This window comes from Balaenoptera physalus, assembly GCF_965194825.1.
Source record: "Balaenoptera physalus genome assembly, chromosome: 15".
Classification (NCBI taxonomy): Eukaryota; Metazoa; Chordata; class Mammalia; order Artiodactyla; family Balaenopteridae; genus Balaenoptera; species Balaenoptera physalus.
In genome coordinates, this window is record NC_138894.1 from 71,284,309 (window position 1) to 71,311,579 (window position 27,271).

The following is a 27,271-nucleotide window of genomic DNA, read 5'->3' on the forward strand; positions in this document are numbered from 1 at the left end:
CCAACCTGATGATGGTCAAATTTATATTGGTCCTAACTTATGATTTCTAATATAATTCTACAATAAAAGAATGAATTTATTAAGTACAGAATTTTGTGTTAAGTACTTTTACATATGTTATCTCATTTAATCCTCATGACAACCTTTGAAACATTATTCCTATCTCAGAAGTGGAAACTCAGAATCTTAAGTGAAGTCCCACTGTCATACAGCCTTAAGTGTTCTAACTCCCAAGCCACGGTTCTCCCTAGAGTCCATTGGAGCCTTCTTCCAATGGTAGGATTCAAGGCTTTGTAATTAGTTTCCATGGCTGAAAAGAATTCTTCTTCTGTCTAACCCAAGCCATTCAAGTTTACTTGAACGTCAAATATGCACACACATTGCAAATTAGTTTCTGCTTGATTCTGACCTTTATAGTTCTCGCCATCAACGTCATAAGAGGATTCTCCAGTGGGGACAAAACCTTTCCCTCTAGGACACATTTCAGTGAATTCAGCTGATTTCAGGAGAGAAAAGGGGGAAAAAAAGTTGAAAAAAAACAACAAGTATCTTCCATGAGTACGTTTTAAATTCAGTTTTGCTTTCTCAGACTCAGAGACTTTAAGGCAAATCTTGTCATCTAATTCAGACAAATAAATTCAGTACAATCTCAAAAATTACAGACTAGGTGCAAATAAACCTAATGACTTCATAAGTATAATTTACAAAAAACCTTGCTAGTTCACCCATATATTATTTACACATGTTTTAGCTATGGGTACTATGGTGTGTTATGACTTATTTCTCCATTACTGTGGTCTCTAGTATTTTCAAATTTCAATAAGAATCCAAAATCCTAGCTTAAATATGCAAGCTCCAGTTAGGAATAATGCTGTGTCATTGTTAGCAAAAATGATTAGTTTTACCTTAAAAATGGAATAAAACTGAATTATCTTTCTGCCAAAATATTATATGGAATGTCACTATATAACAGCATATTCTGTGAGAGACAGAAGTTTAAGAATTCATACTGAAGTGGGATAAGGGTATGGGTCCAGCCCTGAATGAAACCCACTCTAAGGTAATCTCACTTCAATTTGACTATGGCAGGTACCAGCAGATGTTACCATTTCAAGGCTTCAATAACCCAAATGAGAACATTCCAAGGCCCATGAACACCACACAACAAATACCAGTATGAACACAGCACTTAGCTAATTCTTACCAGTCCCCAAGACCGGGCAGGGGAAAATCTCACAGTTATCTCCCCACCCAGCACCAGAGGTACAGCAGCATTCTTGTTTGGTGACATTGGGGGCCAGCACGTTGTCACAAAGACTGGCGTCGTTTAGATTATAGTAGCACTCTTTCTTTTCTTCTTTGGGTTGATCTACTTCTAAGTCTAAAGAGAGTAGAGAAAGTAAAAAAGAGTGTTGACAGGATACATCAGATCTACCTGTATCACAACGGAATTGAAAACACAGTGGTAAAAAAGATTGACCGGACGTGCCAATGGCACTTCATTTACAGAAAGCTGCTTTCCACTTTGTGTTGGATTCTTCCACTTCAAGATAAAAATGCACCTGAATCCTGAATTTTGGTGGATTTCTAACCCACCCCAAGAGTCTAAATCTGTCAAAATCATTTCCTTTTACCTTAACCAATTACTTTATTCTTGTAAATTTGGCTGTGAGTACAGTTTCCATATCTGCTTTCTTGACAAACATAGGGTCATTCTTTACTGAGCTAGAACACCTACGTAAATCAATGAAAATTTTCCCCAACACTGGACCAGAGATATGGGGCCACACATAATATTTAACCCTTAGATGGTCACTGAGATAACCATGCCCCCCCAAATTTCTAAACAGTACAAAGCAGAAGAAGACAAACAGAAAAACACTGCAGTAACCTGAGTCTATTAAAAAAAAAAACCCTTTCATTACTAGAAATCTACTTAAAGTGCTGCAAATATATGATTCTGAATGAAACAATAAGAGCCAGCTGAGCCTCGGGGTAGAATTTCAAGGCTGGGTTCTAGTCCCAGCTCAAGTGTGTCCTAAAGAATATACTGATATATTCCAACAGAGTCTGTTTAACCCTCTGTGATAAAAGTCAAGGTGATATGATAGAATACAAATGATAAGAACAACTCCACCTACTTTCAGTTAATACTAAAAATGATTTAATTCCATCAGATTTGAAGTCTACAAACAAGTTTGTGCTTTTTTTTTTTTTATTTTTTTTATTTATTTATGGCTGTGTTGGGTCTTCGTTTCTGTGCGAGGGCTTTCTCTAGTTGTGGCAAGTGGGGGGCCACTCTTCATCGTGGTGCGCGGGCCTCTCACTATCGTGGCCTCTCTTGTTGCGGAGCACAAGCTCCAGACGCGCAGGCTCAGTAATTGTGGCTCACGGGCCTAGCTGCCCCGCGGCATGTGGGATCTTCCCATACCAGGGCTCGAACCCGTGTCCCCTGCATTGGCAGGCGGATTCTCAACCACTGCGCCACCAGGGAAGCCCCAAGTTTGTGCTTTTAAAAAATGATAAAAAAAACTCTTCCCTACTAAATGCTATAGAGTTCAAATTACTGCCTATGATCCAGTTAGAATTTCTTATTTTAATTTTATGCTATGTCAGATAAGCTGACTACTGCCGTCACAATTACTTAGATTAATACTATGGAAATATTTTCATTAGAACTGCTATCTACAGATTCTTAACCCAAAGAAACTATAGGGACACGGGGATAACACTTGCCAGTAAGGATAAGACTGTAATCTCAATACCTACCTTTTAAAAAAAAGTTGGCAGATCATTATACTCTTAGGAAAGTTTAATGATTTATTCTCATAATAGTTTCCTATATATTTACTTTGGCAGGGTCAAACTGACTGCGGAAACCTGATTAATACATAACAAAGGTGTTCTTAAAATGTAAGGTCATAAAATTCTATCAGAAGAGCTACTGCCCTTTCTTTCCCCTTATGGCAGTAAAAGCAAGCAAACAAAGCTTCGAGGTATATATTACTCCCAGAATGCAGAATATCAATGAGAATGTAAAGGATCCCTCTCACCCTTGATTCTGGCTAAGTCTCAGATTATTCTACCTTTTTTTTTTTTTTTTAACATCTTTATTGGAGTATAATTGCTTTACAATGGTGTGTTAGTTTCTGCTGTATAACAAAGTGAATCAGTTATACATATACATATGTTCCCATATCTCTTCCCTCTTGCGTCTCCCTCCCTCCCACCCTCCCTATCCCACCACCCCACTAGGTAGTCACAAAGCACCGAGCTGATCTCCCTGTGCTATGCGGCTGCTTCCCACTAGCTATCTATTTTACATTTGGTAGTGTATATATGTCCATGCCACTCTCTCACCCTTGACAGAATTCAGCTTGGACTCTAAGTCTTAATAGCTGATGACAAATTCAAACCTAGAATAAGTGTCCAGGAAAAAACTGAAATGCTGATTCCTATGCAGTTTATGAAGTGGTTTTAAATCATTTCCTTGCGTGTGAAACTGGATAAAACCTGCCACATCCCTCGTCTCAACTAGCTTTTCAAGTGTGCAGGGGACAGACACGTGCTTCGCCTGCTTTCATGGAATGGATCACCGTGACCAGTTCATTCCCTTCAGGAGGGGCTCCAAGCTCTTACACAGGGTATTACTGAGGAAAATGAAGGGTAGGTATTTTAAATTAATATGAAATCAATCATGAACCCTGTAAAAAATTTTATAAACTCTCTCCCAATATGTGTGAATATATTGACCGACTATTACTATGGACAATTCCACTCATTTTATTCAGTTTGCCTAAAACAGTTAGTTATTAATGAATGCATTTAGAAATATAAATCAAGTCAGCAACACAACTAGAGTTTTGCCAATCAGGTTTACAGTCGATGTTAAAAGAGTGCTCAATAAGTGTTTTTCTCTTTGTACAAAGTTGTAGATATGTCACAGTTTTTATCACAAGATGGAAACATTGTACAGTAACACTTCAATGAAGGCTGCTCTATTCATAGGTAATTAGAGACCACAGGCTTCTGAGTCAAAAACTTCATATACATTTAAACACTGTTTCTACCATGTTTTTTTATACTCACAGAAATAAAATAGTTTTTTCTTTTTTCTTTGGAAGGAAACTCAAAGGTGATCGCATAAGGGAAATAATCAATATCACTGTATTATTCAGGTTTTACATTGGTTATTACAAGTTTTGCTCTTATTTTCTTTCCAAGCAGTTTGAAGGTTCAATGTTTACACAGCTGAAATTGAGGGTCAGTCAGGCCCTCATCCCCGTTTGGAAAGAGATGCAAATTCCTTTTAAAAAAACTGGTCCACAAAGGTCATTCTGTGAAAAGCTACAATTTCCCTATCTTCTTAACCTTTAAATAATTAACTGCCTAGAGCATTTTTCCACAGGGGGAACACTCTGATCAGTAAAGACATGTAATGTGATTTCTTTAAAAAATCTCTATGAGTTTATGTCACTGTCGCTAGGGGAGGAATTTTTCTATCACAAAATAACTTTAAAAGATCAAATCAAAAGTTATAGAAGGTGCCAAGCTCAGAAAAGAATGAATTCTATTTTTCAGAAAGATTTTATTAATAAGGTTATAATAATAATAATTATATATATAATTAATATTAATAATTAATATGATTAATTCTTATTATATATAATAATTAATAATTAATAATTTTATTAATAAGCCATACTTCATATCTCATGCCATAGACTTCTAGGAAATATATTACTTCACCTCCAGTATTTTCAGATTTGATTTTTCAATATGTATTAAGAGGTTGGCTTCACATCTGTGTATAAAAAGCAATGTGTATATTTTAATCCCAGCGGTATGTATGGCTGCTGATAAGAAATGAGTTTTTGGACCTCTCACGTGTGTGTCTTTTTTGAAGAAACTTTCACAGATGCTCTTCATGTGATACACAAAGTAACTCCATGAGCTGGACGGACCAGGTCGTAGAGCATCCTTCCTTTCTGAGGAGAATATTTAGGTTGGGTCCAATGTCCAGTGCCTAATGCTCTCCCCAAACCTCTTCTATGGGGCTCAGCTTCTTAGCATTTCAGCGAGCCTGAGTTTGTTTTGCTTTGCCTTTGCCCAGGGGGCAGCAGATAATCCTGCTGATGTAGAGTTCAGTGACAAAGCCGCATACAGCGTGACCCTCTTCCCTTGCTCTGAATATTAAAGAGAGGGTTTGAGCAGTAGGTACCACTGGTGAACTGCCCTTTCTAGAAGCTCTTCTCTCTTGCTTCGTCACTTACAGGATTATTTCCTGCTTTAGTCTTTCCCTAAACATGTCTAATCTTAGGTTTGCTGTTGGAGTGGGGAGATCTGGAACATTTCTTTAGTTAGAGTGGACACAAACATTCTAAATGGGCCCTTGCCTTTGCTTTCACTTTCCATTTGCAATATTTTCTGAAGGCCTTCAGATGCCAATCCCCTCCATATCCTTCTGAGATAGGATGACAGTGACCCAAGAGTCACATCACAACTACGTGTGAGTAAACAATGCCCCCAAATGAAACACCTGCCCTAGTCCTGAAAAAGACACCAATTTATAAAACTCTGTGTCTGTAATAATGTTCAGCAAATGACTTTGAATAGGATTACTCAGGAAGCTTTATTCTCTTTATTTTAAAAATCACCACAGGCACTAACGTTTTATACCAACTCATACTTTTATGAGAAAAAGCATTCCGGTGTAATAATCCAAAGGGAGTAAAAGAGAACTTGGAAATTCATTTTTTCCCCTAGTTTTCTCATTCAAAGACTTGGAAGATGAGAAGTGTGTGTGTGTTTTAAGTGGAATTTAAAAGAAAGCCATTGGTGAGTTTCAGAAAATAAGCACTGACAATAGGAATGGACTGAACATGAAGGGATGCAGATAAAAAGGAAGATCGTAGAAAGGCGGTAACTTCAGATAGTAAAAGACGTGGAAGAAATCAAAATAAAGTTTAGAAAGTGAAGTACAAGAGCAAAAATACTTTCAAAGCAGATTCTTTCACACAGTGCCTATCCTTAAAGACGTCAATCAGGTAGTCAGGCATGACAGTGCAAGGAAAGCAAGTTGGGCGTGTAAGCCACACTGTAAAGGGTCAGGGGGCAAGGCAATCCTGGAAGGCTGCCTGGAGGAGCTGATATTTTGAGTCAAGTTCTTGAAAAATAAACTTTAAAAAAAAATTGGCTAGAAAGTAAGGTGTGACAGAGGTGAGGAGGAGTAAAAAGTACAACTATCCTTAGGTCTGTGTGGGTAGAGCGGGCAAGGGGAGAAGTGGTCTGTGGAAGGAGTCACAGAACTGATTTTGAGAACAAGAGAACGGGGCAGGGATGCATTAACATGTGAACAAGTGATACGTGTGTTTGTGACTTAGGTGCTGAGGCAGAGGACAATGCCAGTCTCTATTGGAAGAGAGTCGCCTCATCCTTGCCAGGAGGAATGGAGGATATTTTGGGTTTTGCTTTTTCTGGTGAAGAAGTTAGAAGGCACTGGGAGGAAGGAGCCTGGGATAGGAACAGGCTGGGGAGAGGGTGAGAAGTGAAAGTCTCAATGATGGAAATATTATTAGAAACTGGAGAAGTCAGAAGAAAAGCGGGCAGATCTGGGTGAAAGAAGAGACTCCTGAAGGCAGAATAAAGCGCCCCGGAGAAAGAAAAGTGGGAGACGCACACTGGGACGAGGTGCAACAGGCAGCACAGACGGAAAGGAGATGACGTCACAGCAGCATGAGAGCCGTCACAACACCGGCACACGTGCATGGCGAGGCCCTGTGAGGACGACCTCAAGAATAAAGCCACATCTGCAGCGACATGTAAAATATCTGGAAACGTTTAAAAGGAACTGTACAAACAGGCCTTATTGGTAGTGAATTCTAGGATACAAAATGCATTTCTAATGCAACAGTGTGGGTGTCTCTTGTATTAAGAGGATAAAATGGTTTATGTACATGGTTTACTCAACTGATATGTCAGTTCATTCAAATATCAACACCTCTTTATTAAAAACTCATTTTAGATACTATACACAGCAAGCATAAAACTTCATGAAAATAAAAGCATCATTTGGTAGTAAACTCTTCTCACTCTTGTTTTTGAAGGTGGGAAGAAACCTGACCCCTTTTTTTTTTAATTACAAATGAGCATATTTTCCTCAGCCTTAGCTACATTTATGGTATAGATCCATTACAAATACACAATAAGACCTCAGGAGTTTTATGGCATTTTACAATGTTTGCATTCTAAATACTGTGGTTTCACTGTCTTTAATTTTTTTCCTACCAAAGGCCTTTTTTTTCCAATCAGAAATTATTTTAAAAAAATTCTCCCAAAGTTAATTTATTTTACAGGTTACCTAAACACATAAAAAAAAAAAACCCCACTGTGCCAAATATAACGGTTGAGTGATATTATATGCGGTCTCATGCCTTTAAAAAAACATGTACATACACAAAACCTGTAGTGGACCTCTCCAGGAACAGAGAACAAGCACGCTGTTTAGGTTCAGTTGTCAGAACTACGAGGATGATTTGCACACTGTCCCCTGATAGCAGGGACCTGGTCTTTTTTTTTTTTTTTTTTGCTCTACTTGTAATTTAACCAAAGCACATAGGGGTACTGTCCCCTCTACCTAGAAGTGTGAATAGATCAATTAAGTGTGGTCCATGATATCTTTGATAAAATGAATAATTCTTACTCTGCAGAACGAGCTGGGAATGAGATGATGGGATAGAGAAGGAACACATTCTCGAATGCGGAGAAGCCTATTACTCAATAGGCTACAGTGTCTGCTGTAGGTCAGGCACGATGCCTAGCAGTGAGCTGGGTGACAGACAATACAAGGAGGAATGAATGACTGAGCATAAGGGTCCTGTTACCCTGCTGATGGATTTGGACTTCATGCTGGAGGCAGGAATAAGCAGCTGAAAGTTTTAAGGGTTTAAAACCAGATGTATGTTTCAAAAACGTGAATTGGCAGCAATGTGGAAGAGGAACTGATGGGAGAGGCAGGGAGAGAAGTCAGGAGGCAAGTGCCACAGTCCAGGGAAGATAGGCTGAAGGACTGGCCCAGAGCAGTGGTAGCAGAGGAGCAGAGAGATTTGAAGGATACTGTTGAGGTAGAGATAGCAGAATGTTATGATGGCTTGGATGGATGGAGAGAAAAATGAAGTATGACTTCAGGATCTACAGTATGTATGTTTGGCAATTAATGAGTGTACACAGGGAGAGTAACAGGTTGGAGAGGGAATGGTAATTAATTTGCTTTTGGATAATTTTAGGCAGAGATGCTTCCAAGACACCCTGGGAGGAAGGTCCAGTAATAGGCAGCTGGAAATAGGAGTGTGGCACTCAAGAGAGAGGTGGAGAGGCATAGATATTCACTTGGTCATCCACACCAAGTGATTAATACTCCAAGTAAGTTGACTTGGAGAAGAGGATAAAATATCCCAGGAGAAGAATACAGAGTAAAAAAGAGGGCTAACCATGCAACTCTCTGGGACGTTATTATTTAAGGAATGGCGAAAGAGTCAAGAATGAGACAGAAAAAGACCAGTGCAAGAGGTAGGAGGACACAGGGAAGAGTAATGTCCTGAAATCAATAAAAAGGAAAGGGGGAGGGAAGATGAGAAACTACTGTCACAAGAGGAAAGAGTTTCACCCAGATGAAGGGTCTGAGGGCCCGATCTCAGTGCCTTGAGGATCAACTGGGAGACAGTTCAGTGGAGGTAGGGATGCCCCTTCAAAGAATCTGGAGGTCAACATGGTCACAGAGATTATCCCTGGACGGTAACACAGCAGGCAATTTTCTTTTTTGATATATTTTTGTATTTGCCAATTTTCTAAGAATATGCATTGTTTCAATAACGAGAACAAAACAAAGAAATAAAGTGAAAAGGAAGCCAATTTTTAAAAGAATGTGCTATCATGGGGTCCTCAGCCTTGAGAAGTAGAATTAAGGGGAAAGACTCTGGAGTCGGGTTCCTGGGCCAATTCTGCCAGTTGTTAGCAATATGGCCCTACGTATAACATTTAGAACTTCTCTCTGGGCCTCGGCTTCCTTACCTGGAAATAAAGTTGCTGGGCTGGAAAAACACTAGGGTGCTTTCTAGACGTAGACGTCTAGGACTTAGCTTGCGATGTGAGAATAAGCTCTCAAATATATTAGAGAAAACTGATATTTAAGGAAACCCTATCATGAACTGTGTAAAGAACAATTATTTTATAATACAAATAATCTTTAATTTCTGATCTTGTTTATTTATAGATCTTTAATTTCTGATCCTGTTTATTTGCTTGTCTTAAAGTGAAGAACAATTATTACACAATGCAAATAATCAGCCTGATTCACATGTTTTATAATTTCTCATCTTGTTTACTTTGTTTTCTTAAAGCAAGGCACACCTGCATTAATTATAATATATATCTTTGTGTTCCTTTCATTATACCTTCTGTTTTAAAAATAAAATTCAGTTCCCACCACAGAGTCTCCTCTGTGCACCAATCAAGACAGAGAACAGCATTTTGTGTGTAAGGCTTGAAGGCTGCAGTTGTCAACACTAAATATTTACTGCTTCCCTTAGAGTGCCCAAGGACATAAAGTTTTTATTGAGTAATTATCACAGGCACTGAGGAAATAAAAGCATCAGGCTATATTTCATAGCCATACCCTCTTACAGGTGATGAGTGGTCTGATATGGACATTTTTTAGTTATTTCTGTTTCAGGTGCTTTTACACAATGTATAGCAATGTAAATTAGTGGCCAAAGGCCCAGGCAATGAAAACATTAGACCAGACCTAAAAAATTAGGTGGGAGCCAAGAAGTATTTTAGAAATAAAAATCCTAGGACATTAAAGTTCAAAAGTACCTTCAAGGTCATGGTATAGATCCATTACAAAGGTTATGGTATAACCTTTGTAATAACCTTCCAGGTTATGGTATAGATCCATTACAAATACACAATATTTTCGAAATAAAAATCCTAGGACATTAAAGGTCAAAAGTACCTTCAAGGTCACCTGGGACAATGTCATGCTGGAAGTAGGAGCCCTTCTGCCAGCCAGTGAGTATCTCACCTGTTATCGGACACCTCTAAGGAAACACCCACGATTTCATGAGACAGTTATCTGCTGACTCTCTCTAGCTATTGGAAAGTTCTTCTGCATACTGATCTGAAATCTGCCTTGCTGACATCCAGCCCCAGTTCCGTCCTCAGTGAGATACCACTTCAGATGAGGATGGTACTGCTCCTTGTTGCAATGTCTGTTGCCCTGGGGAAATTTTAAAGCCGAGGAAAAATATTACAGCCTGAGGAAAAATATTACAGCCTAGAGAGCAAATGTATCTTTCTTTTCCTAATTACCTTCCAGGAGGGATGAGATCTAAGCTGTTAGTCTATCATGTATATAATGAAATTAATTTGAATCCTATCTTGATAAAAACTTTAACTTAAATTTGGTACAAAATGTTTTGTTCTGTATAACAGCAGATTCTTTGACTGGAGTATGATACAAACTTTTAACTAGCCTCCACTTAACCACCTTGTTAGATGAACTAATGTTCTCCTGTCCTCTGAAAAACATCCTGGCTAATGCCCACAAGCAGGTGGAAGGCTCACAGCCAGCTGGCTGTTCTCAGGTGGGTCAGCGTGCTTCTGTACTGACGTGTTGAGCGGTATGCCAACCGAGACTCAGCTATGTTCATTCTCAAACACTGTGCCAATGTATTGATTATTGTAATTACATAATTAAATAGTATATAAACCAATCAAATATGAATGAGTAGAAGAGTTGTTTCTAGAACAAGTTAAACCTTTAGAAAGACTAAGGTTAAAAAAAGTAAAAAAAGAAATAAAAAAGGTTATCAAACTAGGAATGGATAAGACAACTGCAGAAAATTGAAAAAAAAATATGAAAACCTAAAGTGACTTTGCACTTATTTACTCAGCAAAGGCCTTTAAATTCTTACTCCCTTTAAAGTGGGCGGTGCAGATAATGCATAATAGATGTGGTTTATGCAAGACAAGCCCATACAGAATGCAAATGGATTTCTACTCGACAGACCTCGGCTCTTGTTTGGAGACTGGGGAATAAATGTACATTACGTGCTTTAAGTTAAAACTTAAATATTTAAAAGATGTATTATCTTTTTTTATGATTTCCAGTTGTAATCACCTTTTTCAAACAAATGAGCTATGATGAAGTCTGATGAAGTCAGGGAGGGAAACTCCTGCTGCAGTTTATAGCTGATCTCTCAGGATAGAGAATTGCTAAAATGAAGATGTTATCATAGACCATCTTAAGACTCCATACAATCAGTTCGAATTTGCCAAGAACCCTACAAATTGAGGTATGGTAGAAGTCAGAATTGCCAGGAACTATACAAATTAATAAGCTTATCCAGTTACTAAGGCAGATTATACTGACATGGACCAATAAAACAACTGAGTATGTACAATATTTGGCAGAAGCCAGAGAACTATGGGGAAAATAAGCAAGAAACTATTAAAGGATCAGATATAATGTTAAGTGGAAAGAGAAACTATGTATTCACTGGCAGACAAGCTTTACGAAGCTGAGTATTCAAAATGCTGGTCTTTGCAAAAGCAGGAGAGTACTTAGTGAACTCTGACTGGAAGAACTTTCCAGAAAGAGTCAATGAGAGAGCAAGGAGATAAAGAGAGCAAAAAGGCAAAGCAGGTGTTAAGGACTTGGTTACAGAAGAACTTAAAAAATAGGAGACGAGGAACAAGGCTTACAAAAAGAGTCGCTGTAAAGTTTTAAGAAGTAGTTTACAGTGAGCTAATCCAGTTCATCAAAACTGGTTCAGATGGTCTCATGATCCTATTAAAGCATTATTAATCTCTAAAAAAGACATGAGCAAACTTTAGGATCCCAGACATGTACCTTAATTGAAGCTATGTGAACTGAACAAACCACTTCTTGACATTACTAAAACATTCCAGCAGAACTGTACTCATAGTTTAAAAAACCCACCATCTCAGAAGAGATCACAAAAGGAAGAGAAATAGATAACCCTTATGTGTTTGGATTTTAATACTTCATATAGTACTTAGTTATTAACAAATGGCTTTTACGTATATAATTTTAAAAAAAGCATAAAACTCTGTGCGGTAAATATAACCTTTCTTTTATAGGTGAGAAAATTGAAACTCATAGATGTTGAATGATATGCTCAAGCTTACATAGCCACAGAACAGCAGACCAGAACCCTGGTCATTCCAGTTTAAAGCATTAGAAAAAGTTTGGAAAATAAAGGAAAAACCTAAAATTTCCATTAATTCTAATAATTATCTTTTTACGTCTTCCTTCCTTCCCTCCCTCCACAGATAGTGATCACTGGAGTATCTTTTTTTTCACTTGACATTGTACAACATGCATCTATCATGACTACCTAACCTTCATATAGATGACTTAATGACTATACAATATTATATGTGAATTATTCCAGTCAAAATAATACTACGGGGAAGGTGCTACTCTATAGAACCAAAGACAAATAAGAAAAAGGCAGTTACTTCACCAGTCCTGTTATTGACCAGCCAGGTTTTTGATTTTTGGTTTGTTTTTTTCCATTACAAGTAGAGCTAAAATGAAAAGTCTTTTCTTTATGGCTCATGAGTTGCAGGGGTGGTCACTGAAGGAGGAGCAACCCTTCCCTCCAGAAACACTCTCTTTCCCATCATAGTGTTTTTGAATTACTGCCCGTACATTTAATTCTGCACCCATCACCTTTCTATATTTAATCATTGAGAAGAAAATGTGTGTGGATGAAAATATTGTTATATTTTATCCCCTATTGCTTGCAAAGATAATTATCTCACACAGAACAGGTGTACCCTATTGAGGAAGAGCGAAAGCTTTCTTAGAAGCATAGATAAAATCAACCGGGATTGAGCAAGATAGTAACACAGTCTATGTTTCATTTTATTTGGGTCTCAAAGGACCATTTTGTCTCCTGCTTCCCTCAAAATACAACCATGCTTTAGCCACATGGCATAAACTAAACCGGTGATCTGGAAGTTGATGATTTATCTGGAAAAGCATCAGCTCTCCACTTCAATATGTGCCATGATGACACAGCCTCAATCAAATTTTAAACAAACACAATCACAGCCACTCTCTAGGCCAAATTCTGGGGGAAAAAACCCCAAAACACACCTTAAGAATTCCAAGTGGAAGGAAGTCTTTGTAGATCCTGAGGGGCCTTTATGTTGCTTTCAATTTAGAGAAGTGTCAAAAAACGTTTCTCCAAGGGCCAAGAAAGAAGCAGTTATGCAACTTAATGAGATGTTGCCATATTAAAGCCTGGGCTGACGGCTCTGAGTTTTAGGCAATTCCCAGCCAATGTGCTCATCATTTTGGATCCTTCACCCTACCCATGGTGTCTCCGGGTTGGAAAGCACATTAGAGGCTATGTAGCTCCAACAGTCGTCACCCACATCCTAACTCCACTGATAAGGCAGGCTCGGAAAGAGCATGGAAGCTTCCAGAAACAGCATGGCGCCAAAATATTTGGTTATTTCTTCCTCACTCCCAGAGTGTTTGGCCCAAACCTGTGTAGGTACAGGTCCCTGAGAGAAGCCCTCCGTCCCGACACAGTGTCACTTACCTGCCGAGGCCCGGGAGCGGCACTGCCCAGTCATCGGGCTGTACTCCTGGTTTTCATCAACGCACACACACAGGAAGGACCCTTCTACATTTTCACAGAAGGCTTCACCACACACGCCACTGAGCAGCTCACATTCGTTCACATCTGGAAAAGGGAGCACAGATCAAGTCAGACGTGTTCCTCACTCCTGACAGCTCTTTGTTTTACCAGCTGTGCCAAGACTAGTGGTGTCTGCTGGAAACAAGGTGACCCCCTGGGAGCAATCAAACCCTTCAGCTATTTGGGGGAAGGGGCTCCCAGAGGCAGGGCTGAAAGCTTTGGTTTGTGTGAAAGGACCGTGAAAACACAAAGCAAAGTTTCCAAACTCTGATCCTGGCTTTAAGGAACAACTCAGAATTGTACTGCAAGCATCGTACGTACACTTTGTTTAATTTTCTCTTCCCTGACTTTTTGACATAATGAGGTCTTAAATAATACGACACTTCTCTCTCAGTTCTTAATTCAAGGAAAATTAGCAGCACTGGCACTTCAGAAACTGCAGAATTCTTTAAGTGCATTTTTAGAAATTGTTTTAAATCTACTCAAATGTCTAAAACTATAGTTTCCTAGCAGCCAAAATGTCCATAACTTAACAACCAGAATTCAGGTTGTGTATCCCTCTGAGAAATGAAGGAACAACCCCTGTAAGTAGTCACTGGGCTACATTAATCATTCATGGGAAACAAACTGGTCCAGTAACTCCTCAGTGATTTCACGATGCCTTTAAAAATTCTGTTGGTGTTCCACAGTGTAATTTCTATTTTGCCAGATATTTTTCTTTTGTACTTAAATATACTTAATTAAAACACTAAAAACTCACAGATAAGTCCATTTTATTTAAGTACATAGCCATAAAGAAAGGCTAATTTTATGTTTGCCCTTGCCCAATACTACTTTTTACCCATTCTCCTCTGAAGAAATTTTATTAATGAGTGTCCAGTTAAACAAAGTACCTGACCTGGCATCTGAAATGCTCATGTATTTTATGCATTAAACATGATTAAACATGTACAAACATCAGTTTTCATGAGCACACTCTGAGATGGTTTATACAAAGTTAAAAATTTGAGCAATTATCCAAATCATTCAGGAAAAAAAATACTATTTTCACCTGCTATTCCCAGTTAATTGGACAAAAAGTTTATGTCTCTTGACTTATTTGGATAATTACCTCGGTTTTCCATTTCACTTTGTATATAAACAGATATAAATCCAATGAGCTGAGTTTTGCTTATGTAAAGATATTATGACAAAGTAAAGCAGACAGTTGGTATATTTAATCAACCTGGACAGTCATAATTTAGACCAGAAAAATTGACTTTAGAAATTTGCCAGTTTGCATTTATCAATTTTAGGTAACTGTCAAATGGAATTTTCTACTTTCTAACTTGTAATATTTCCAAGGCTATTGAAATCTCTCCTACCAGACTGTACATTCAATCAAAAAGTATTTTATAGTTTACTTCTATGGGTCAGACTGGGGAGACAATAATGAGTCAGGCAGGCCCAGCGCCTGCCTTCAGGGAGCTTCCTGTCAAGTCAGGGAGATTAATCAGATAATCATACAGGCCAGGAGAAGTGCTAGGAATGAAAAGTACAGAGCACGATGACAGGATGGAACAGTGGACCTTAAGTGCAGGGGTGGTTTAGGGAAGTGATATAGGAGCCAAGCTCTACCTGAAGGATGCGTAGATAAGAAGGGTGGGCAGCCAGGGTCCAAGCAGAGGGAAAAGTGTGGCCAAAGGCTGGTCCCAGAGGGCTGATTCATCTCTTAAACTCTATAGAACACCCAGAGTGGTGAGGTGCATATAAGAGGTGTTCAGTTAATATTTTTCAAAGAGAGAAGAAACAGACAAATATAACGATATTTGTTGGGTTCATTAACATAATAAATATTCCTTCTATTAGGGTGGTATTTTATGGGTCAAAATGAAGCATCAACATGGGTTCGGTATGCTCCTCTGACTGGTTAGAAATGAACATTAACCAGGAGCCCAGGAGCTATGTGGTGTCAGTGGTTTGACATCTGATACCTCATTAGGTAACAGTTAACATTTACTGAGCACCTACAACAGGCCAAACATTAGGCCCAGCAAGGAGAGAGAGAGACACAAAATTCTCAATCACACGGAGCGTATTGCCTTGGAAAAGGCAGCTGCAGGCAGTACATACATGATTAAATTATTGCAACAAAGGTTGTAAGTACTATAATAGAATTTGTTCAAGGTCTTCCAGAAGCAGGAGGAGGGATCACAGCTCAGCTGGAGTGAGAAGTGGAGCAGGGATGGTATCTGGGAGGGGATGACATCTAACTTCCAGCTTTAGGAACGCATGGGATGGACCTAGGTTCAGGGAAGGGGAGGCTAGGAGGATATTCCCAGCAGAAGGAGCAAACAACAGCCTAATAACTTCCCAGTTACGTGAACAACCATAAGCAGTTTTATGCTGCAGGAACATAAATGGGGAAGAAGCAGGTGGTGAGGCTGAGAAGGTTAAGTGGGGGCCAGACCACATAACCTATTAAGTCAAAATATTTAGTGAATAGCAGATGGTTTTTACCACTTGTATTTTAGTGCAAAGGAGACTACAGCAGGAATTGGAACAAGTGTTAACGACAGTGTTAGCTTAAAGGCGGTTACTATTCAAGTGCTTTTATTGTTCAATTTCTAGATTTTGTTTTTCCAGTTTAATCTGGATGGGAAATGAACTGGTGCTTTAATTGCAAATTTCCAAACTAAAAAGTTACTGACTCCTCGACAAGTGTCATCTGCCATGTAACGACCACAGGTTTCCTCCTTAATTAAGAATAAAGAAAAAGCCTTGTTATCGGTGAAGTTATGAAATGAATACCCTCCTTCCCATTTAACTGCTCTAATTGCACATGTTTCATAATGAATTTCACTTAAAGAAATCATGGCTGATGAGAACATGAACTATAAAGTATCTTCTTTTATGTGAGCATGTGCTGGACCATATTCTAGGACATCTGATGATATTCAAGATTCCTTCCAGCTCCGACAATCCCAGAACAGATTGAAGAAATATGCTTGCACAATCCAAAGCATCATTTTACGGGTGTCATTCCTGGAAACAGAAACTCTTGCCAACACTTTTCCTTAAATGCACTTGCCTAAGGGAGGTGCATTTTGAAGACAGACAAGCTCCACCACACACCAGACTCTATTTCCTGTGCAGGAGGGACTGAAGCGTTCCGCATACCCAGCTAAGAGTTTAAACAGATGCTCTTTTTAATATACATTTAAACCCAAAGTTATGCTTCTCTATTTCTGAATGTCCCTAACCATTTCAGAAGCCACAGGATCTTTTTGCACATCTCCAAACCGGACGACAAGATCAAATTATGATGCAATTCTGCCCAATTGTCTTGCTTCCATCTCTCCTGTGGTTGATGACTTTGATTTCTTTTCGATAGAGAGATATGAAACATGTCGGGAGAAAAAAATCTAAAAACTCACCCACACACCCTTGCCCATCCTGTGGGGCCTGAAAGCCCTGATAACAGAGGCAGCGGAAGGAGCCAGCTGTATTGTCACAAAACCCGTGACTGTCACAAACAGTGTTGTTTACACATTCATCAATATCTGCAAAAAAGACATTGACCATGAGACACAAAACATAGACAGACAAACACCAGCTATTAATGGATAGACAGAGGTGCTCAACACACCCCGATTAGTATGAGATGATCATGTTTACACAGAATGAACTTCTAAAACATTTTACACATACATAAAATGTTTTGATGAACGTATCTCATTAGACAAAATACTGGGTTCTATGAGAAAGAAAACATTTACTTTTCCTCAGGAAATGTTTTCAAACTGAAATGACTGCTGCAGTTGCCATGGTCAGTGTTTTCTAAATGTTTTCAACTCTTTATTTCCAAGGAGAGGAGATTCCTACAGCAGAAATATGTGAAAGTATTGTCACCTGTTTTGATTGCCGTAAATGCTAATAGTTCTACCTGGCGAATTGGGAGCTGAAAGCATTGGCCTGCCTGGGCAAAGGTTTATTCAACCCTAGAGATAACCTTGGTCAAGTCTAAACAGCATTCCCATGAAGGGGGCTGGGAATGGGGGATGGGAGTAGGGGGAGAGGGGGAAGGGGGAGGGGGAGAGGGGGAGGGGGAGGGGGAGGATTTGATCTGATAAGTTCAGTGGTGCAGCCAGCCAGTCCCAGTTATTCTAGAAAAAAGACTTTATTCACAAGAAACAATTTCCTGTCACCAAGTTATAGCTGCTCAGGTCCTAAATGTCAGTGTTGCTCCAACTGATTAGCCAGAGGCCAACTTGTAAATTCACTTTGTTCTCTATAATAAACTTTATGATAGTAGTCCTGTGCTTTCTATCCCCTGTTAATAAAAATGTTCTCATAAAAGTGATGTCTCAATTGTGAAGTTACAAATGGACTTTTTGATGCAGTTCTTCTTCACCCTCCCAGCTACTCACTTTCCTCTCCATTCTCCCATCCCCATCACTCCCGTTCTCCTTGTTTATGGCCACACTGCACATTCCACCCTCCAGGCTCCCTGTCCTCTCTGCCTCTGGACTACACAGGCCCCAAACACAAGTTTTTGGAGAAACAATCAAGAGAAAATGCAATTACGGCATCCAAATACATGTGAAGAGGATTTCACGTTTATGTTCAAATAAAGAAATAAGATAACAAACGATAAAGAAAATGACAAGTTAAACTGCACTCGACAGAACTTAGTTTGGGGGAGTTCATACTAATAAAGTTGAGTTTTCTCTTTCTGAAATTTTAAACGCCAAGTCAAAAACTTTTCAAGAAGAAAAAGAAGATGCATGCAATGATATTCAGCAGCGCTCTCACTTCTCTTCCTAATTGTCCAACACTATCAAGCATAACTTCAGAGACTGTCTCACTTCTGAATTGTAAAATATGAGTGACTACAAACTTTTCTTAATTTTCTCAACTCAAAACTGTGTCCGGGGCCCCTTCTCCATCCCTACCAGTCTCTTCTTCCTATAGCCCCACCTGCTCATCCTTCTCCCTGCATCTTCGATTATTCTTCCCTGGCTCCTTCCCTCACTGCCTTCAAAAATGTTAAAATCTCTTGGAAAAGCTTTCATTTTACCATGATGTCACCAACCGTGTTTTTCCATTCCTTCTATCATTGCAAAACATATCAAAAGAACTATCTACGTGCATTGCTTTTATCTCCTAATATACTTCAGCAGTAAAAAGGAAACAGTAACAATACTAATAACATTAATAATATTAGTACATTTCTAGAATTACTATGATAATTTACAAAATAACATGTATAAAGTGCTTAGAACATTGCCTGGCATGTAACGTAGGAAGTGTACATGTTACCTACTATTATTACTATTATAATTATTACTCCTCCTCCCTTAATGACCTACAATCTGTCTTTCTAACTCTTTATCCCACGAAACCCCTTTGAGAAAAAACACCAATGGCCAACCTATCGTTAAGTTCAATGATCATTTCCCAGTCAATCATCATCACCCTAGACCTCTATGTCTGGTCAACATCTTCTCCTTGAACTCCCTTTTCATGACCCCAGGCAGAGTATTATTCTCGTTCTACCTTTAACCACTCTGGCTCACTGTCACACTTTTCCAGCCTGAAGGTGGTGTCTGCCGGGGCTCAGCCCTCCCTGGCATCTGCTTCATCCTCAGCACTCCCTTCTTCTCTGTTCTCCACCCTTTCCACACTCTCCAGACTTCACAGGGCACAAATCCCCAGAACTTTGTCTCCGGTCAGGATCCTTCTTATTCTTGATCATTTCATCTTCTATTATCATCTCAAACTTACCAAGCCTAAAACCACATTCACTGTCTTCCTACTAAACCCCACTTCCTGACCTTCGCGAGCAATCCCTCTCACCTCTATCCTTCCTTTTTTGCCTCTTCATCTTACCTCAACTTCAATGGAAAAACTCAATGAAATTATTTCACATCTTTAAAAAATGAATCTCCCTTGCAGCATCTAACACAAAGGCACTCAATAAATCTGCCCTGATGGATTTTCAATGTCAGCATCAGGCTGGGATCACAATTGATTTACTAATCACAACCATGAGAAGGGTAACTGCACTGTGTCATCAAGTCACTTTACACAGGCCACTGCTAATTTTAGACTTCCTGAAATGGGCACTTGTTGAAGAGATTACCGTTATTCACTGAACCACAGGATTTAAGGGCTGGAAAGAAACTCAGAAGTGCTTTAATTACCACTTACGTACTGATGGTCTCCCAGTCTCTCTCAAGGGCTGGCCCTCTGTCATTTAGAACCATTTATCTAATATCTATTGGACATGTTCATAGTAAGTGAACTTACTCACCGTTTCTCCTGTATTCCCTTCTCCAGAGAACCCAACGCGTCACCCCAGCCATGAACCTTAGTGTCAATCCTTCCCTCTCTCCTACTCCTCATCCCTCCCCAATCATACCCTCTTATCTTTCCTGATATTCCTCATACTCCTAACTGGTTTATCTCTGGTTTTGTCTGCCTCCCTCTAATCCATTCTCCACCAAACTGCAAACCTGCCAGGGACATTCCTTCGCTCTGAATGTTCCATACCTCTTCGTGGCTAGAGAATACCAACCACTCTCCTTAGCAGAGCCCAGAGCCCCGAGCCCCCTTCATCATCTGGCGTCTGGCTGCATGTCTGGCCATGGTTCTTAGCCAACCTCCTTCCTAATTTATGCTCCAGTCCTATGAAGATATGCACTAGAGTTCTTTGAAAACCCTGGAGTCTTTAATTTCTCACTGATTTTGTGCACATCTCTTCCTCCACTAGAAATTCTCCCCTCTGTCCGCTTTGCTCAGAAACTCTCCCTGGCCCTTGGTCAGCCCAAGAGACACCTCCTGTGTGGTCCCTCCTGTGTGGCAGATTTCAGGGACCCTTCTTTGTGCTCCCAGAGTGTTTGTGGACATTACCGTGCTTATCAGGGCTACTTTTGGGGGTGGGGAACCTTCAACTAAACCTCACCAGCAACTTATTCCCTGTGAAATGGGACAGTGGACAGCAAAGGAGGAGGAAGGGAAAGCAGCGCCTGGAAACCTGGTGGCTTTTCAGTCCAGATTCTTGAAGTAAAAGCTCTTGCTTTCCTTTTTATGAACTCTCTGCACTTACAGATGACGATTTCTTGTTAATGATTGCCAGCTCAGGGACTGAATGACTGACCTTAAGGTGAACACATCCTGAGCCGGTTATGAATTACTGGGTGTCTTGCAGTCTCAGACTTACTGTAATAGTGATTAACAGAGAAAGTTTAGATGAGCAATATTTTGGATTTCAACAAATAGGAAAAATAACATAAAATGCCTGGAGACTAGCTCTTCAACGACTAATATTTTATGAAAATGATATACTCTAACTTTCAGCAGTTTCACGTTTCAACAATGAGGTGAAGTAATAGCTTAATAAGAGGATGTTTGTTTCACTTCTCTGATGACCTATATTTTAAAAAAACATCATTTCATTAGAACTTTTTTTGATGGCATGAGCTCTCAGAGATTTTTTCCCACTGTTAGTCCTGTCTATAAATAGATTTATAAGAACTGCTACAAGTAAGATTAACTCTAAGAATAAAGCTAAATGTTAAGAAAATTTATTATTATGCTAGAATAAAAGCCCGATCGAGATGCAAACTTCATTAAATGGATGAGTAAAAGCCACCCCATTTTTGCTGAAGTTGAATTTTGAATATGAAACTAAATTTTGAATGATTCATATATCACAGATTTTCTTTTTGCTTAATGAAGGATGACTCTGTTAAATTACTAAAAGAATTTTGCTTGGGCATCTGTAAAAGCCATGCATGATATTATCTATCACCAGTCATACTGTCCACCAGGTAAGTGATACAGGAGTAACTGTCCAGAGATCTCTCAGCTGACAACCCAGATGAATTTGATACACTACTGTAAAAATTGATTTCTCATGCAAGTTTTTGTTAGTTATATTTTACTAAGCAAGGCAGATATCAATATTACCATTTCAATGGAAATGAATTCAAGAAAAAGTTACACAGACCAAGGAAAGCAGATCACTGATGTGAATTCTCCAATAACAAGATAATCTAAATGTCAGAAAGAGAAATAGAACATAGTCCTGGATGAACAGAACTGCCAGGGTCTCATTTTTAAAGGAGCAATATTGTCAATGACCAACAGGCCCACACTTCGAGGGTCTTAACCACTGTCCTACTTGGTAGATCAATTTTCCTTGTCCGTATGCTTTTTACTTAGTCCATTTTCTCAGTGGACCAAGAGTTTTTCAAAACCTACTGACTGCTATTAGGGATTCTACATATAAGAGCAGAACTCCAACCTTGTACCATGTCCTTCGAGTCTCACGTAGGTAAAGTGAACTATGGAATAACATGAAAGTATGGAGAGGAAACATGATTTCTAAAAGGAGCTGGGGTCAGGTAAACTTTATTTACTAACCAAGAAATTACAACTGTGTTCAAAGACCTCAACAATGAAATTCATAACAAAACCTCAATGATTCCATTAGATGTTCTGTGTTATATGCAGAAAAGTCCAAGTGCATGGGGAAAAGGGGTATTTGGGTATATTCTGTCAAATAAATGATGTGGTCTTCTTCTTTTCAGATACGCTCTTCAGTTTTTTGTTTTGTTTTGAATTAACAAGTCTTTTTCTCACTTTCTTAACATCTCCTACCTTTGTTTTCTTGCTTTTCCTTTTCCTTATTCTGAGCAAGACATATCCATCTATTCAAGGAAGGAGCTCTCTGACGAGCCTTCCTTCTGCTGCCAGGGCTCTCTAGAGAGGTGCATGATGGGAACGGGGTGTCATTTTTGAAAAGGGATGACTCACAGGAAAATCCCCACAGCTCTTGGATGGTTGGGAAGAAAAAGCCTTCCTATCATCAAAGCATTTTTATTTTTATTTATTTTTTTAAAAAGAATTTTTGGATGTGGACCATTTTTTAAGTCTTTATTGAATTTGTTAAAATATTGCTTCTGTTTTTTTTTCTTTTTTTAAATTAATTTATTTATTTATATTTATTTTTGGCTGTGTTGGGTCTTCGTTTCTGTGTGAGGGCTTTCTCCGGTTGTGGCGAGCGGGGGCCACTCTTCATCGCGGTGCGCGGGCCTCTCACTGTCGCGGCCTCTCCCGTTGCGGAGCACAGGCTCCAGATGCGCAGGCTCCGTAGTTGTGGCTCACAGGCCTAGTTGCTCCGCGGCATGTGGGATCTTCCCAGACCAGGGCTCGAACCCGCGTCCCCTGCATTGGCAGGCAGATTCTTAACCACTGCGCCACCAGGGAAGCCCTGTTTCTGTTTTATGTTTTGGTTTTTTGGCTGTGAGGCATGTGGGATCTTAGTTCCCCAACCAGGGATTGAACCTGCACCCCCTGCATTGGAAGGCAAAGTCTTAACCACTGGACCACCAGGGAAGTCCCCATCAAAGCATTTTTAGATGAATGATAAGGTTTATCTTAATTCAAAGGGACTTTGAAGATTATTCAGTTCAATCTCTTCATTTTAAGAACCAGAAGACTGAGGCCCAGAGAGGAGAAGTAACTTGCCTCAAGGTTACCCAGTCAATCAGTGGTACAACTGGCAAAGGAGCAGAGCTTAATGAAGGAACAATCTTCAGAATCTAAGTTTGTGGCTGTATCCACCACATCTTCTTGCCTCCCACCATGGTTATAAAACTGAGAGGATGAACAGAGCTAACCCAGTTGTGAGCCCATCAGGTACACTGGAGTGTGTCCACTACGAAGGTGCAAGTCAGAACACATACTCCTCGACTTACCACTTACTGACTTACAGTTTAATCAAGTAACCTCCTCTTGTCCTTCAACAAGGCCTTGACATCAAGTATCATCATACCTGAAATCTAAAGATCTGAGGTTTTGTAGGTCCTGAAGATGATATTTTTCTAGGAGACCCTTGCAAAGAAAGACCCATCAAGCACCAGGGATGTGTAACCCACGGAATGTCCCAGGACCATGTCCAGCATTGGTGCTCTTTGGATCTCTCCGTGAGAAGGAATGACCCACTGTTTCAGCCCAAGGCTTCCTGACCAATTGGAATTGGTTAAATATTTGGCACTAGACTCTTAGGAGAACAGAGCCAAAGAAAGGGGGCTTACACTGGAAGGGATGTAGGGTTCCTGCTTCAGGAGAAATGCAGCCCTCAGACTCTTTACTGAATGGAACAGAAGGAGACCCGGAGACGGTAAATCCCAGCCAAGAAGTGGGACTGAACAATGTTAAACCAGCTGAATAGCTGCCCAAAGGAATTTTTAAATGGCATGGCTGTGGGCCCAAAAGGGATTAAGGTCTCTCTCACAGCATAGGAGAGAAGCCAGGATTAAACGGAAGATGAGCGCAGGCCTAAAGAAAAAAAATAAAATTTAGCCAATAGGAAATTAAAAACTGGATTTGGAGATGGTCCAGACAACACAATAGGATATGGAAAGAGCCTTTTAAAAAAGGTCCACTGAGGCCTGGCAACGTCAACAAGGCTGAAGAATATGGGCCTTATTGTTATGGAAAATAACTTTGTTCTGGGAAATGGGGATGAGCCAGAAAACAACAGAAGACGACATCCTTGTGCAGAGTCTGACTTCCATGCTGTTGCCTGACAGAGAAGAAGTTGGGGAGAAAATCTGTGGACCTTGATGGTCACAAGTATGTTTTGAAAGCTAGTGGCCTAAGATCAGCAACGAGAAATGACAGAGGTATAGCAAGTTATTTCAAATCCAACTTTCTAGCCCCAAATTCTGGAAAACAAGGCTGGCCAATGAGAGATCAATTTTTTTTTTCCAGCCTTGAAACTCACTACTTTAAAAGAGATTTACTTGAATTATTCTTTAAAAATTACCCAGAGCAGCCTCCCAAATGATATCTGGGAATAGCTAGAAGTTCCCGAGAAACAAAACTTAAACTCTGCTCTGATTTTAATCAGTCATTACATGAAAAACATACATTCACCAGCCACAGTTAAAGATACCCTAGTGGAAAACCACCCTAAAATCACTATCATCATAATCCCAAACTTATCCGAAGACACGGGACTCATCCTCGGTCACCTCCCCACATACAAGCATCGCACTCCTCCGATTTTCTCTCTTGTTCTATCTCCAATCTCTCCCCTCTTCTCCAACCTTACTCGGGGCCTCCTCATCTCCCAACTGAATTCCTGCAATGACATTCTACCGGGTTTTGTGCTCTCAGCCATTCACTGCCACTCCAAACCCATCCTCCACAATGAGAGGATGATTAACCTATTGAAAGAGTCCAACCAAAGAATTCTTTGCTTAAATCCTCTTCAGTTTTTCTCCAGGGATAACAGTATCAAGGCCCATGCCAAGCGCCTTCTGGAGCTCATCCATACTTGGCTTCTCAGATTATTTGCTTTTCTAGCTGGCCTCTCTGCCCCTGCATCTTCTACTGCCCTTTCCCTGTCTACTGGATCATTCCATCAGGATCAAACACTTCCTGCTATCATCTTAAAAACAACAAAGAGCCTCAGGACACACAATCCCTTCGGCTAGAACCATATTTCTCACCCCTTTTAACAGTCAAAGTTCCAGACTTTCCTACCTGTGCTGTGTCTAATCCATTAGTTCTCATTCGCTCCTGGGTGGCTCTCATATATAGTACTCCACCAAAACAGCTCTTGATAAGGTCATCATTTTGTAAAATCCAAAGGACTCTTCTTGATTGTCATGTTAATAGGTCTCTCAGTGGAGTTTAACACACTTGACAACTCTCCTCTTCTTAAAGCAGGCTCTTCCCTTAGATTCCATGGTCCTATATGCTCCAGGGTTTTCTCTTAATCCTCTAGCCACATTCCACAGTCTTTCTCTTTTACTTGAGCCCTAGATGTGTTTTTCAGGGCTTAGTCCTAGGCCTTCTTTCTTCTCATTGCATGGTCTCTCTTGATGGCCTCATCCATTCTAAAAGCTTCAAACACCATCTATATCTGGGGACTTCCAGTTTGTATCTCCAGCAAAGATTTCTCTTTCAAACACCAGATCTAACTTGATCCAGTTGCTTGACTGTCACACCCACATGGATGTCTCATAGGCAACTCTAGCTCAATACACCCAAATCATACTTTTGATGTTAAAAAATTTTTTTTGCTTAATTTTTCACCATGTCAGCAAATAGTGCCACCAAATATCTAATTGTTACATTCAGAACCAGGGATCTATCCTCAGTATCCCTTTTCCTCCTTACCCTACATCCAAACCAACACTATGTTCTAATCCAGTACCAGGTTCTCTCTCCAAACCATTTCTTGAGTCATTCGTTTCTCTCCATAATACTGTTACTACTCTAGCCTGAGCTACCAATATGCTTGGTCTGAACAACATCTGAGAAGACACCCTGAGTTTTCTCTTGCCCCTCTAATCCCATTTTCAAACGTACCCTGGGCAATATACACTTCAAAAATATAGAGTATTGAATAACATCAAACCTAAGAGTTTACTTTATATACCATCAAAAGAGAAAGAAAAAAGGCTCTGCAAATTCAAGTATTTCATACTGCTTATTTTTAAACAAATCACATCAACTGGAAGAAGCATCCCAAGATTAAAGTGTGAAAAAAATATGCATCTTAGAAATGATGAAATATAGTATATCACTGTCCTGCTTAAAATCTATCAGTCTATTTCAGTTATTCTTAGAATGATATTCAAACCCTTAATGTCTCCTGTGAGGCTTTGTACATTCCATCCCCAACTCTCCAGTCCATCCCTCACTGTGCCTCCCTCCCTCTAAGCACCAGGCATTGGTCTTTTTCACCTCCCTGAATGCACCTAGTACTTTCCTACCTCAGCGCCTTTGCCCTTCCTACAACTCCACCTGGGAACGCTCCACACCACCTCACTCTTCCATGGGAAACTCACTCCTCAGGGTTCAGCTCAAATGCCATTTCTTAAGAGACCCTTCAGGTGAGATAAATGAGCTTTCCCTCCTCTTTCCTCTCATTGACTCTGTTCTTTCCCTTGCAGCAGCATAATGATCTGTGGTCATATGCTTTTTGAAACGTTTACTTGTGTATTTACTGCTTGCGCCCTGCAAGTGCAGTTCCTAGAAGGCAGAGACCAGGTCTGTTTTGCTAATCACTGTATGTCCATAGCCTTGAACAAAGTCTGGCACATAATAGGTGTGTAATGGCAACATTAAACATAATACTGTTGAACACAAAAGCAAGCAAAGCCTTCCACAATCCAGCCTTTGCCTCTTTAGCTGTATCTTATGTATCACTTTTTCCCCCATCACACATGTTCAACTGAAACTAATTTAATTACTATGTCCCCAAATCCATGCTGTATTTCATGTCTCCAAATCTTTGCTAGTGGCATCTATTATGCCAGGACACCCTCCCCCCATCCCTTCCCCACAGATCTCAGGTCATATTTTTCACCTAGGTAACGTTCCTCTGTCCTCCAAGCTCTTCTAGTCTCAGCTGGAGCTTCTTAGAAGATTTTTTGACCCAACCTTGTGTTGAAAATGTGTCTACTCACACAGGCTCTTCCTGACCCTCACTAAACACTTATGAAGATCTTAGAACGATGGTATATCAC

At 39.8% G+C, this 27,271-nt stretch overlaps 1 protein-coding gene across 12 annotated transcripts in view; it reads right to left on the minus strand.

Annotated features, from left to right (window-relative positions):
- Window positions 1–27,271, minus strand: part of LTBP1 (latent transforming growth factor beta binding protein 1) — a 417,364-nt gene that overhangs the window by 33,432 nt on the left and 356,661 nt on the right. For 7 of the 12 annotated variants that reach the window (XM_082426963.1, XM_082426966.1, XM_082426962.1 and 4 more), the window contains 4 exons: window positions 17,153–17,278; window positions 13,638–13,781; window positions 1,205–1,381; window positions 410–496 (listed from right to left, as the gene is read on the minus strand). In XM_082426963.1, the coding sequence (XP_082283089.1) occupies window positions 410–496; window positions 1,205–1,381; window positions 13,638–13,781; window positions 17,153–17,278 (534 nt within the window). The remainder of the gene's footprint in view (window positions 1–409; window positions 497–1,204; window positions 1,382–13,637; window positions 13,782–17,152; window positions 17,279–27,271) is intronic. The other 5 variants (XM_082426964.1, XM_082426961.1, XM_082426969.1 and 2 more) reach the window with 1 other exon arrangement.